The sequence below is a fragment of the Equus przewalskii genome, chromosome 9 (genome assembly GCF_037783145.1).
Source record: "Equus przewalskii isolate Varuska chromosome 9, EquPr2, whole genome shotgun sequence".
NCBI lineage: Eukaryota > Metazoa > Chordata > Mammalia > Perissodactyla > Equidae > Equus > Equus przewalskii.
The window spans coordinates 70,184,521-70,199,356 of record NC_091839.1 but is presented as its reverse complement, the minus strand read 5'-3'; the positions used below and the strand labels follow the sequence as shown (position 1 = coordinate 70,199,356).

General features: G+C 36.3%; 1 protein-coding gene and 1 non-coding gene across 39 annotated transcripts in view; both read left to right on the top strand.

The window, feature by feature from the left end:
- TRDN (triadin) overlaps nucleotides 1-14,836 on the top strand; it is a 393,603-nt gene that overhangs the window by 256,836 nt on the left and 121,931 nt on the right. For 30 of the 38 annotated variants that reach the window (XR_011522089.1, XR_011522078.1, XR_011522083.1 and 27 more), the window contains one exon: nucleotides 6,886-6,933. The exons of the other annotated variants lie outside the window; for them this stretch is intronic. Coding sequence is in view for 15 of the 30 variants with exons in the window: in XM_070556943.1 (XP_070413044.1) it covers nucleotides 6,886-6,933 (48 nt within the window). In the remaining 15 variants the exon portion in view is untranslated. The remainder of the gene's footprint in view (nucleotides 1-6,885; nucleotides 6,934-14,836) is intronic. 38 annotated transcript variants of the gene reach the window in all.
- Nucleotides 4,948-5,049, top strand: LOC139073754 (U6 spliceosomal RNA). The gene has a single exon (XR_011522742.1). It is a non-coding gene; the product is annotated as a U6 spliceosomal RNA (small nuclear RNA).

The following is a 14,836-nucleotide window of genomic DNA, read 5'->3' as shown; positions in this document are numbered from 1 at the left end:
AGAGAGATGAGGTGGTTGGGGTGAGGAGCATAGCGAAGTGAAGAATGTGGTTGTCTGTGGTTATAAAGAGTGACATATTACATTTCTGAGCTGATATGAAAGCATCAGTGAAATGGAAACTGATGAGGTGGCACATAGAAGCAATAATTGCAAGAACAAAAGTCTTGGCTAGGCAAAGGAGATGGGCTGCAGGGCAAAAATGGATGGATTGATATTATATAGGAGCAGGGACTGGTCATCTTTTGGAACTGGAGAGAAGACAAATGGTGTAGGTATGTGCTGGTGAGGTGGTGAAAAGATTAGGTAGTGTGGTCTGCTTCTGTTTTCTCTATGAACTTCTCAACAGCAGCTTGCCTCTACCTTGCATAATACTGGAAGTTTGAGAAGTGAAGAGAATGCATGAACCAGTTATCTAGGAGAATGAGAATGCAACTTCACTAGGTCTGTGGTAGTCTTGCTGGTCAGTGCTGACCACTCTTTTAAATATTGTGATTAGACATTTCAAGTGAGATCTGCAGCAGAGTGGGGGCCTTCCTCTAGTTTGGCTGGCTGCTCAAGTGGCAGGCAAAAAGTAGGCTTGGTGTTTTGGGGGTGTAGTGGGTTGAATTGTGTCCCCCCAAAAGATATGTTGAAGTCCTAACTCAGTAGCTGTGAATGTGAGCTTATTTAAAAATAGGGTCTTTACAGATGTAACCAAGTTAAAAGGAAGTCGTCCTGGATTAGAGTGGGCCCTGAAGCCGATAACTGTGCCCTTATACAAAGAGAGAGATTTGGAAACACAAAGACACATACAGAGGAAAGACAGCCACACAAGCATAAAAGGGGAAATTGGAGTGATAAGCTATAAGCCAAGGAATGCCAAGGATCGCCAGGAATCGCCAGAAGCTAGGAAAAGTCAAAGAAGGATTCTTCCCAAGAGTCTTCAGAGTGAGCCTCAGAAGGCCCTGACAACACCCTAATCTTGGGCTTCCAGCCTCCAGTACTGTGAAAGAATAAATTTCTCATGTTTTTAAGACACCCAACAGCTTAAATGCAGCCCTAGGAAACTATTACAGCAGTTGACTATGAAAACAGACAATAAGAGAGTGATTTAACCACAGCTCATTTAAATATAAGCTTGGCAAAAGGAAAAGTGAGAAAGATCTGGAGCATTAAGAAAGTGGTAAGAACAAAGGAATGAAAGTATTGGTGGAGTCAGATACTATTTAGAGAAGGTTCGGGAGTAGGTGAGCTATAAAGGGAAGAAATGGTACTAGAGATTAGGATTTTTTGGTGCAAAATTTTTGCAGCAAAAGAAAAGTCCAAAAGTATGTTGGTGGTAGTGATCAGAGAAGTGGAGTCTCTAGTTTTTGGAAGTGAGGAGGTCAGAGAAATGAGAGATCGTGTAGTTGCATGGACTGTGTTTATAAGTGACTCCCAATCCTGGTTAAATATTAGAATATCTTGGGAAGCTTATAAATATACAGATACCTAGGCCTTATCTCATTAACTCAGAATCTCAAAGCTCTCAAAATTCTAGAGTCCTCCCCAGATCTACTACATCTGAACTCATAGACACATAAAACCTCCCCAGCTTATTCTAATGTGCAGCTATGGTTGAGAGTGGTTGTTGATGCAATCTCACAGTAGTAGTAGTGGAGAGGATGGTAACAATCTGCAAAAATGTTAAATGCTGTAATGAAAATAAAGGTGCATAAATCTTTTTTGAGTTATTGATTTCACGTTCTTTGGATAAATATCCACTAGTGGGATAGCTGGATCTTATGGTATTTCTATTTTTAATTTTTTTGAGAAATCTCCGTACTGTTTTCCATAGTGGCTACACCAGTTTGCATTCCCACCAGCAGTGTGTGAGGGTTCTCCTTTCTTTACATCCTCTCCAACATTTGGTGTTTCTTGTCTTGTTAATTGTAGCCATTCTTACGGGCATGAGGTGATATTTCTGTGGTTTTGATTTGCGTTTCCCTAATAATTAGTGATGTTGAACATCTTTTCATATGCCTGTTGGTCATCTGTATATCTTCTTTGGGAAAATGTCTGTTCATATCCTCTGCCCATTTTTGGATCAGGTTGTTCATTTTTTTCTTGTTAAGTTATATGAGTTCTTTATTTATTTTGGAAATTAACCACTTATCTGATATATGATTTGCAAATATTTTCTCCCAGTTGGTGGGTTGTCTTTTCAGTTTGTTGATGGTTTCCTTTGCGATGCAGAAGCTTTTAGTCTGATGTAGTCCCATTTGTTTATTTTTTCTTTTGTTTCCCTTACCTGAGTAGACATGGCATTTACAAAGACACTGCTAAAACTGATGTCACAAAGCTTACCTCCTATATTTTCTTCTAGGAGTTTTGGTTTCAGGTCTTACATTCAAGTCTTTAACCCATTTTGAGTTAATTTTTCTGTGTGGTGTAAGATAATGGTCTACTTTCATTTTTTTGCACGTGGCTGTCCAATTTTCCCAACACCATTTGTTGAGGAGACTTTCCTTTCTTAATTGTATGTTCTTGGCTCCTTTGTTGAAAATTAGCTGTCCATAGATGTATGGTTTTACTTCTGGGTTCTTGATTCTGTCTATTGATCTGTGTGTGTGTTTTTCTGCCAGTACCGTGCTGTTTTGATTAGTATAGCTTTATAACATATTTTTGGATTCAGGGAGTGTGATACCTCCAGCTTTGTCTTTTTTCCATCAGGAATGTTTTGGCTATTCAGGGTCTTTTGTTGTTCCATATAAACCTTTAGGATTCTTTGTTCTATTTCCATGAAGAATGTCATTGGGATTCTGATAGGGGTTACATTGAATCTGTAGATTGCTTTAGGAAGTATGGACATTTTAGTTATGTTATTTCTTCCAATCCATGAGCATGGAACATCTTTCATTTCTTTGCGTCTTCTTCGATTTCTTTTAACAATGTTTTATAGTTTTTAGTGTACAGGTCTTTCACCTCTTTAGTTAAACTTATTCCTAGATATTTTATTCTTTTTGTTGCAATTGTAAATGGGATTATATTCTTGATTTCTCTTTTTGCTAGTTTATTATCAGTTTATAGAAATACAACTGATTTTTGTATGTTGGTTTTATACCCTTCAACTTTACTATATGTTTTTATTATTTCTAATAGTTTTTTGGTGGATTCTTTAGGGTATTCTATATACAGAATCATGTCATCTGCAAATAGTGACAGGTTTTCTTCTTCCTTTCCAGTTTGATCCCTTTTATTTCTTTTTCTTGCCTAATTGCTCTGGCTAAAACTTGCAGTACTATGTTGAATAAGAGTGTTGAGAATGGGCCTCCTTGTCTTGTTCCTGTTCTCAGAGAAATAGCTTTCAATTTTTCATCATTGAGTATGATGTTGGTTGTGGGTTTGTCATATGTGGCCTTTATTATTTTGAGGTACTTTCCTTCTATATCCATTTTATTCAGAATTTTTGTCATAAATGAATGTTGGATCTTGTCTTATGCTTTCTCTGCATCTATTGAGATGATCATGTGATTTTTATACTTCATTTTGTTAATGTGATGTATCACATTGATTGATTTGTGGATGTTGAACCATTTCTGCATCCCTGGAATAAATTACACTTGATCATGGATTTGATCCTTTTACTGTACTGTATTCAATTTACTAATATTTTGTTGAGGATTTTTGCATCTATGTTCGTCAGTGATATTGGCCTGTAGTTTTCCTTTTTACTGTTGTCCTTGTCTGGTTTTGGTATCAAGGTAATGTTGGCATTGGAAAATGAGTTAAGAAGCCAAGACATGGAAGCAAGCCAAATGCCCATCAGCTGATGAATGGATAAAGAAAATGTAGTATAGATATAGATACATCGTGTATATATACACACATAAACACAATGGAGTACTACTCACCCACAGAGAAAGACGAACACCATATGAGTTCACTGATATGTGGAAGATAAACACATAGATAAGAAGAAGAGATTAGTGGTTGCTAGAGGGAAAGGGTGAAAGTGGTAAAGGGGCACATAAGTATGATGATGGATAAAGGCTAGACTATTCGTGGTGAACACAGTATAGTCTATACAGAAACTGAAATATAATAATGTACACCTGAAATTTACACAGTGTTATAAGCCAATATAACCTCAATAAAATAATTTAAAAAGGATGGCAGAAAGTGGCAGATATTCATAATAAAATCTTGATCCTGAAAAAGTAAAAAGAAAATAGCATTGGCTAGAAATGGGTCATTTGATCTTTTTTTCATTGGTATCTCTATAGATTTTCTAGTATATGATGTTCAATCTGATATATAAGGCAATTCTATCTTGTGAAGGATTCCATGTGTTGCTTACATTTAACTTTACTGGATTAAACATATTTACAGAAATGGAAAAGAACATTGTTGATCAATATAAGTTGATCAATATAGGTTAAACTGGAAAATTTTTAATGAAATAACTAGTGATAGAACAGAAAATATGAATGGAAAGCACAATAGAGATGCTTTAAAATATTTAGAGACACATAATAACAGTGCTTTTAGAGTTGCACTGGTGGCCAAATCATACCTACCAAATCTCATTGAAATATACAGTGAAAGATGTTAAATTTATTGTAAGATGTCAACTGAATAGTCAGTGTTTGAAAAACTTTGTTGCTAGATTGAAGTTACCATTTCTGCCTGTTGCATCACATTAAAATTCGCTTGGCAATGCTAAGCTTGGTGTAGACTGAGGTATCAGAATCACATTTTTTTAACTGAAGAGCAATCCGATTTGGTAAACATTTTTGAAGATAATGTTTGAGTAGCATTTTAGCTAATATTTTGGCATTCTTAACAAAGGAAACTTAAAACTTCTGAGGAAAAACAGAGATTAGTTTGTAGGCATTATTGTTATGCAATAGAAGTCCTGGGACCATTTGATCTAGCTACTAAGTATACGCTCTCAACTTTGTTGCAACTTTTGAACAAACATTGTGCCTGCTTTGGCAGCATGTATTCTAAAACTGGAACATACATAGAAAATTTGCATGACCCCTGTGCAACAATGACAGGCAAATTCATGAAGCTTTCCTTATTTTTAAAACAAAATGAAACATTGTTATTAAAGGCATTTACAAGAAAAAACAGATTCAGTGACTGATGAGGCACGACCACAATGTTAATTAATGACAACAAAAAAGATAGAGAGCCTGGTGCAACCTGATAGCGTGTAGTTCAAAAGAACAGGGATTTGGAGGAAGCAAGGAGCTAACAGTCGTTGAGAATTAATCAGAAGAGGTATACATCACTTCCAGACACCTTGGTATGGAGCGGATGGAAAAACATTCTCTGTTTTAGAAGATTGCTTGTAGGGGATGTGGTGTCCTTGGGGAGCTAGGGTTTGGTTAAAAGGAGAAAGCCAAGTGTGCATTCTGAGAAAAGACTGAGGCTACGGGGGCATGTGCTATGATAGAGAGATGACAGTGGATGGACTTTGAAAAGGGGTCTGTTTTTAGGAGAAATATGAAGCCATGTATCTCTGTCTTCTGCTGGAAGCCTAGACTCGTGGTAGTAACTGAAGCAAATAAGGATGGGGATCACAGGGGGATTGTCCCTATTGTCTCTTAGGGGAAGTTTGGTAATCAGTTTCCGATATGGTCCAGAGCAGCAGCATGAGCATCATTTGGGAAGTGGTTAGAAATGCAAATTCTCAGGATGTGTCCCAGACCCACTGAGTCAAGCCCAGTGTTAGTGTTTTAACAGCTTCCCTGGGTGACTCTGATGCATGCTTAAGTTTGAGAAGCACTGGCAAGTGTAAAGTCTTTCCTGGAAGGCATATAACAGTCAGAGTTCTGCTTAGTCCTGGAGCTCAGGGTCTTGAGACAGCCTGGAGAAGAGCATATTTACATAACCTCTGCCTGGGCTCAAATTGTGATGCTTGCGGTATCCAACGTTGTGGAATGAAAACCTGAAAGCAATGTGGAGGCCTCCTTCTGACAGCTTATCCCTCTCACAGCGCAAGGTCTACCGCACTGGGAGTCCAAGGGGGCAGGAAGACCCCTGCTGTTTGGTTGTCCCCAGAGCGTCAGCTGCTGAGTGTGTATGAATGAGAGGGAAATATACGCATACTAATAAGAATAAAAATAAAAATATGGATGACCAAGGAGAACAGCCTCAAAAAATGTAAAGTTAATAAAATAAGTAAAGAGAGCTTTGTAAAAATTCACTAGCTCATTGTTATTTTTCTTATTTTCCTATGGACTAGAGAAAATGTCAACTTTAATTAGCCTTGATTTGAGGTCCAACATTTTGTGCAAGGACCAGCACTTCAGATTATGTCTTCATGGTAGCTCTCTCACCTTCCACACTGGGTATCCAGAGAAACTCTGAGCAGACATTTGGGCCTTTCTTATTGTTTAGTTTTCTCTCTCTTTCAAAGCAGTGTTTAAACGGAATTTTCTATAATATCATGGCTAATCTTTTATAATATAATGCTAATTGATTGAGGTTAAATACTATTTTCCATCCCCATAACTAAAGGCTAAACAAAGAAGGCCTTTCAAATGCTATTCCCCACAACTCAAACATCATTTAGATCTGACTGTAAACTAATAAATTAGTATTCCAGTGTATTTTGTGGAATAAGCCACATTCTTTCATGGTCCCTAATTTTAGAAGCATAACATTTTAATAGCACAGAGTCATATCTTGGAAGAGAGTTTCCATATTGTTATTTAAGAAAGTTTGTGAGTTAAAAAAAAAAAAAAAAAACAAGCACTTTATAGTGTGGCTTTTGCCATTGCTTGCTTTGCTGTCAGGAGCTGCACACCTTTCATCTTTGGGGCAGCTTTGGTCTTGTCTGAGTTATAATACTATAAGATATCGACCTGGCATCTCTGATATCCATTTCTCATTCTTTAATATCTGAATTTGCAGAAACTGAACGCGCCAAAGAAGAGATTGGTGCTGCCTCAACTAAAAAAGGTAAATGGAGCTTAAGGAAAAAGACGTCATGAGAATGTCTTATTTCTGCTAAGGTTTCTACCTTAATTTATTGGTTAGTGCTTATAGAGAGCTCTATTGATTTTGCTATTTCATTGATATGGAAACAAATCCACTTCGCACAAGATTTATAGTATCTATATGAACAAGGTTTTGTCTTCACTGTTCTCACGTGAAGTTTTATTCCTTTAAGGCCATAAACTAAAACTAGTAATTTTAGTCCAAATGCAAGTTAGTTTTTGAAAAATTGAAGAAATGCAGCTATTTAAACTCAATAGGATCCCAATCATCTGGAGAGCATTCAAATTCAATATACTGCCTTAGGAAGTTAGGGCTCGAACAGATGAAACTTTGACTAGTAGAACTGACTTGAGCAATGTTCACTTTGCGCATGAATAATACCAAATTAGAAAACATGTTCCTTGGAACGCTCACTTGGGGACATTTTGCTTTAAGAAACATATTGGGAAGTTTGGAACCTAAGTTTTCAAAGCTACTTCTCTTGTCTTGTCTACTCAGAAGCAACTAATTATGTGAATATTGACTTCCTTTAGGAGACATTTTTAAGAATATATTTAAGAACATTAATATACATTAAAAATAATCATCATGATGAAAATTTTTACATATTCTCAATTCAAAATAAACTGGAACAATTCTGAAATTTGTAATTCTGTCTGTTTTACAAATAGAAATGAAATCAGTAATGTATCCAACGTCTTTGGAACTGTCTCAAGAGACAGTTTAACAATCCTTTACTTAAGATCCACTCACAAACCTACTCATACAGCCTTGCACACATACTCCACTAAAACAGTATAACATTTTTCTCCTAAAAAACTCTTTTATTGCGTATAGTCTATAAAGAAAACATATATTAGGACTGCAGGGAGATGTAAAATATATATGACACATATCCACATGCAATTTATGTATACGAATATAAAGGAATACATGGGTATAAACTCATACAATATAAGTGTATATATTAGTTAATAAAGTATAATATAAATTACTATATATATTAGTTAATATATAAATTAGTATATACATGTATGTGTCTAAAGGAAGACAAAAATTGGATAAAGAATATTTAAAGGAAAATATAAACTATATTGTAAGGTAATAATTAGAAGATAGAGTTACTGAGATTAATGGATGCCCTCTTTCAAATACAGCTCTCTATATTATTCCGAATTTACAGTAGATAGGAATAAAATCTGGTTCCTAATCAGTTCTTTTGCTAATAACCTATTATTTGTGATGTTATCATTGTGTGACATCTTTTGCTGGCTATCAATGTGCTGTAAGAGTCAGAGTGGTAAATTCACCAAAAGTTCAAATTAATGCATCTCATTCTTTTGTGATGTCTTATTTTTAAATCAGTTTTTCTTGTTGGCATTAAGCGGAATGTGGGTAAAACCTGATTGCTTCAGAATGAATAATGCCTGGTATCATGCAAAGGCTAAAGGTCTTAATACAGATTCAGAGACAGTCATTGATCTAGAGATGGATACAAGTGTACAAGGGCCCAGTAAGTGAATGTAAGGCCAGGATATTGATACATGTTAAAAGCAAGAACAAACGTGAGGCAAAGTTGTGTTCAAAATCTGTAGCTAAGAGTCAGGCAAGTGGAATATCCAAATAGTAGTATATGGCTTTCATCTGGAATTAGATTTCAGATACTGGGCCTTAAGGAATCCCTGATTGTGGAGGACAGTCTGCGGACAGAGTTAAGAAGGAAAGATTCAAGTACTGCTAACTAAGCCATGCACAGACTTGGAATCACTTGGAGCTAGGTTATTTAGGTAGAAACACAAACACACATAGTCTGGAGTCCACTCTGGTCAAATTGGAGTGAGCAGAGTTACTGAATTGAGGCTGAACCCTCAATTAGTGAACTCATTGGAATCTTCAAACAAAAATGTTCCCTGAGTTTAGAGTAAGGCCAAACATGTTGGTTTAGGTTAAGTAGACTGATTGCTAGGCTTAACATGAAATGAAAGAAGAGAAATAATATGTTTATGAAAATAAACTATTGGCACCAACTCTTTGCCTTTAATCTTATATTTCATACCTGAATTCTTAATATAAATGTGATTCTGCATATGGGCATGAACAGAAACAAGTATGCCTTCCAAAGCTTTTTAAACTCAGTAGGGCTTTACCAATTTGACAAGTTACAAATAAAAGTCAAAGGAGACTTTCTTATTTGTCAAGTAGCTTTTCTGTCTCTTACCTCCTCACTGACAATCGATCACACCATCATGGTGATAATTTCATATCGAATCACTATCACATATAACTGAAACTAATAGATGTTGCATGTCAATTATACTTCAATAAAAAAAAGCAAAGAAAATACATATTATTTCATCATGTACTTAGTAGCCAGCCTCTAATCTCTATAACACTTAGTATACTTTGCAAGGTGTCCATTTCTTATTCTTTCATAGATAAGTAGAGTAGAAAGTGATTTGGGAGTTATTTTTGTTTTTAAGACAGTGGAAATTGTTCTTCTATGTTAAGGCTTGAACTAGGAACTGTGTGTGCAATGTTACTGATTTTATGATTGCTTTAAAATTTTCAAAATTAAAAAATAATATTTCAAATTAATTGCAATGTGCCAATTTATGTCTAGTATAAATCGCTCACTAGTAAGCCTACTTTTAAGTCATATTTGCTTTGGAAATATATAGTATTTAATCATCCATATGATAATCGTCTTACTGATTTGTATCTGTTTTGCAGCTTTCAAATCATTTTAACCTTCATTCAACATATATTTATGGATCACATACTGAGTGAAAACTTAAAGAAAAATTTAGATGTTAATATTGTTCTTGAACAATTTTAAATCCTGAAAAATATGAATCTTTATTGAGTCACTGAGCTGTTTGCTATCAGCTAAAAGTTTTCGATTTAATCATGCTTCCAGGTTGAAAGCCAACAGGGTAAAGAGATAAATACAGATAAAAGTTCCATAAGAGTTTAAGAATTATTCTCACCTGGGGCAAAGCAAATGGTTTACTTTACAAGTTGACTTTAGAGTTAAGGCTTAAATAACAGATATGATTTTGTTATGTAATAATTACATACATAATTGTATGTAAGGATATCTTACATTTATTGGAAGGGTTTTGTGGGCATAGGTAACAGAGCAAGGCAAAGTGGTGGAAAATTGCAGGATGTGTATGAGGAACAGCAAGAGTGTCAAGAACATGGTGTGAATTAATAAAACCTGGGATAATAATGCTGAAAAGGGGTGGGATTTAAAAATTGGACTCTATTCCATGGGCAATAAGGAGTCAATGAAAAATTGTAAATATAAGAATAACATTCAGACATTTTCTTCGGGAAGAGGCAAGCTAATTGGGAAGCTTTTGCAATAAAGTAGTCAACACTTACTAGGGCATGGTATTGGGTATGAGATTGGAGTCGATGGATATTATGTGATCACTATTATAGAAGTAGATTCAAAGGAATTTGACAAGTGACCCACTATGGGAAGGAAAAAAGAGAAAATATTTAATGATAATAATAAGTTTCAGACTGGGTGCTAGAAGAGTACTGTTGATATTAATAAAATTAAGAAGAAAGATGAAAAGCAGTTTTGGGAGGGAATGCAAAATTAAGATAAGACATATTTAAGTTAAAGTGCTGTGGTACATGCAACTAACTTCACACAGATTACTCTAAATGCCAGACAGTGACAAGACTGGTTATATACACGTGAGCGCCCTCTGTGTGGGGTTAAGGGTGGAAAAAGTAAGAGTATATGAGCTAGTCATGAAGAGATGGCTTAGAGAGAGAACAGGGCTGGGGTCAAATTCTGGAGAAATTATGTTTGGAAGAAGAAGATCAAAGACAGTTAAAGAGAAAAAGCAGAAAAAAGTGTCTGAAAAGGTCAGAGATTAAAAAAAATAGATGGAATTGTTTGTAATGTTATAGTAACCACAGGAAAGGAAACCATTTCAAGATGGTGGTCACTGAGTCATTGGATTTGTCAGCTAGATAATTATTAATGATTATCAGAAGCGAGTTTTCAGGGAAGGGGCACAAGTGAAAGCTAAGGATGAGAAACTGATTGAGGGAAGAGGAAATGAAAGATTTAAGCAATGATGCTGAAGAAAGATGGCTAGGAATGAAAGGAGAAATAGGATAGAAGTAGCTTGGTGTTCCTGTTTAATCTATAGCCGTCTCTCTTAATCTCAGAGGTAAAGTGTTTATCCTGCTCTTCGAGACCAGCTTCTCCAGTTGTGTCCTCCTCATCAGTCATCTACGCTGTTTTGTGGCATCCTCTTTTTTCTTGTTGTTGGCTTCTCCTCTCATTTTGGAAATATTATTCTCAGCTTCAGAACTACTTTTTCTTGATTCCCATCTCTCTCTCTCTGCCATTTCTCTCCTCCACACCTTAGCCATTCTTCGGGATGCTTCTCATTTCCCACAAAGGTGAAACTCCTGTCTCTACAGTGTCACTGATGCTCTGGCTGCTGTTGATGACATTATCATTTCTAAACCAATGGAACCTTTCCAGTCTTCACATTACTGGACTTCTCACTTGCATTTACCACTTTGTTTCTTCTCTAAGCTTCTCTGCTATTGGGGTATCACGACAGCATACTCTCCTGGTTCTCCCCATATTCTCTGACCTATATTTCTGACTTTTTTTGTGGTTTTTCTTTTCTGCTCCTTAATTATTGGTCTTCCCCAGATTCCATTATTAGTCCTCTGAAATTCTCATTCTATACAATCTCTTTGTGAGATACGTCTGCTCTCAAAGTTGAAACTCTGCCCTATATCCTGAAGATTCCCAATTCTATGTCATCATTTCAGGGCTTCATGAAAAGGCTTTTCGCTGAAAATGTCAGGCTTGTCTGTCCAAATGTCCAATAAACACCTTCAAATTCAATGTGTCTTAACCTAAACTACTTGTTCCCTCTTCCCAACTTTGTTTTCAGTGTCATTGGTGAAACAACAATCCACCCTCCAGCTCACTAGAAATCTGGGGGTGATCTTTGATTTTTCTCTTTCTCTCCTTCACCTGATTATTCAAAAAGGCTTGAAGATCTGCTGATTTTACCCCCTAAACATTCTTGAGTATACTTCTTTCTATTCATAACCATGACTTCCATCTTAATTCAAGCCTTCATTATCTTATCCTTGAACCACTGTAATGATCTCACTGCTGCTCTCATGTCTTTACTTTTATTTCACTAACATTCGTCTTGCCAGAACTCCCCAACAGACATAGTAAATTATCAAGTCACAAAACTGGGTTAGCCACTCTTAATCTAAAACTCTCTTCTTCCCAGTTGCCCATAAAATAAAGTCCAAGTTGTTAAAATGACATGAGTCCCGGGGGGCCGGCCCTGTGGAATAGTGGTTAAGTTCATGCTCTCTGATCGATGGCCCAGGGTTTGTGGGTTAGGATCCTGGGTTTGGACCTACATACACCATTCATCAAGTCATGCTGAGGCAGCGTCCCACACACAAAATAGAGGAAGATTAGCACAGATGTTAGCTCAAAGACAATCTTCCTCACCAAAAACAAACAAAAGACATGAATACCCCAAGATCTGACTCCTATTTCCCTTTCCAGCTTCATCTTCAGATATGACAGGATTTGAATACCACAACAATACCATATTGCTAATAATTCCAAAAATACCAGTAAGATTAGGAAAGGTGCTAGCAGGAGGGGGTGATCTTGTGAATAGATTGAGTAGTTAGCATCGTTTGAGAAGTGGTAAGAAGGCTCTCCTCCACAAGATATATACAAAGATCCTTATATCCAAAATGTAAGACTTTATTCCTCAATTAATGATTTATTCATTGTTTCAGTCATTGACATCTCCAAGCGGTACCTTTAAAATCTGAATAAACCTTGGTCTTATTAACATTATATTCTTATATCCTTGGAAATAATAGTTTGTCATGCTAAGGCTGTGGGCTACATCCCAGAAGTAATGTATAAATGTCATATGAGGGACATTTCAAACTGAAAAATACTTCCCTGCCACCCCTCACTTCTTTACCAGGATTCTAACATACCCCATCTCCCGGTAAGCCTCACTGCCCAGGTACCAGTCCCACTCCTTGCAGGCAGACATCACAGGCTTTGTGGGTGATGAGGGACAGGAAAGGAGAAAGGTAATTGAATTGTACTGTAGAATTGGGTCCCTAAAGAAAATTGAAGGGTAAATAATAAAATAAAAGCCTGGAACTACAGAAAACCAACTTCTCCATCTCACAGTTTAGCTCAGGACTATCCCTAATCCAGTCATTGCTGTCTAAGAGTGTTGGTTACTTTGTATGAGTTGGGATCTCTGAAAAAGTGCAATACAAATGTATATTTTTTTTCCTCCCTAAAGTGGACTCCTCTAAATGCAAAGCAAAGAGAATTTCTGTAGGCACCAAAGGAGGCTTCAGGTACCCTGGAGTATAGAAAGAGAAATTGATTATGGTCTTCTTTTGATTCTAGGCAGTTAGAAAATCCACTTGCTTAGATGAGCTGTTTATTCCTAAAGTGCGTTCCCCATAGAATTAGGTTTGATGAATTCTACTTCAGAACCAGAAATGAAAGGATCATCGTTTTATGCAAAAGGTGTTCATTTCCGTATAGAGAATCAGCATTTTCAGTGATCTTTTCTGAGTTACAAAGCCCAGTACCTTAGGGGACTATGCTACTCTACTTAATATGAGTGCAAAGAATTATGAACCCTCCTTTGAAAAGAAAACTTGATCTTTATGTGTAAGTCATTTTACAGTTGTTTTCTGAGAGACATTTATTCTTCAGAGGATTAAAATAAAATAATTGAAAGTTACATATTTCCTACACAATAAAGGAATTATGAATAAGACTATATACCCATGGGGCTCTATTATAATTGCAAATTATCAGTGTTTTATTTCTCCACTGATTTGAGAGAGAACATTCATAGAGGAGACTAATATATCACACACCTTACTAGCTCCTTAAAACATACATAATAAAGTCTAACTCTTTTTTCTTTTTTTGAGGAAGATTATCCCTGAGCTAACTACTGCCAGTCCTCCTCTTTTTGCTGAGGAAGCCCAGCCCTGAACTAACATCCATGCCCGTCTTCCTCCACTTTATACGTGGGACGTCTACCACAGCATGGCGTGCCATGCTGTGCCATGTCCGTGCCATGTCCGTGCCCAAGATCCCAACCTGCAAACTCTGGGCCACCAAAGCTGAGCACACGAACTTAACCACTATGTCACCAGACCAGCCCCTCATCTTCCATTTTTAGAGTATCTTATATCTCCTCTGTGAGAACCTCTGCTCCATCTAAACTTATTCACTTTCCTCTAGGTACACCTAAGGCTTTCCTGCTTCTTTGCTTTTCTTTGCATCTTATTGGCTACACCTAAAATCCTTCCTCTTCTAGGAAAACCGCTAACAACACTGATCTCTTTCCTTTCTCAAATATGTCTCATTTGTCAATTAATACATTTAATCACCAATTAAATATATATCAGCAGCTTACTACGTCTTAAACAATGCTTGGTTCTGTGAGAAATGTTAGCAATACATTTTTAAATATCCCATGAATCAAAGAAAAAAGGACAGTGGAATTGTGGAAATATATGAACTAATGTATGATGTAAACATTGCATTGAAACTTGGGATACAGCTAAACAATGTTTAGAGTGAAATCTACTCTAAAAATATTCATTAGTGAAGAATAAAGGCTGAAAATCAAAATATCTAGGAAGCAAATATATTTTTTAATTTAAATTAAATTTTAAATGAAGCTCAAAGAAAGTAGAAGGAAGTGAAATAGAAAATGTAAGACCAGAAGCCAGTGAAATAGACATTAAATAGTACAATAAGGAAAGCTACAAAGTCAAAATTAGA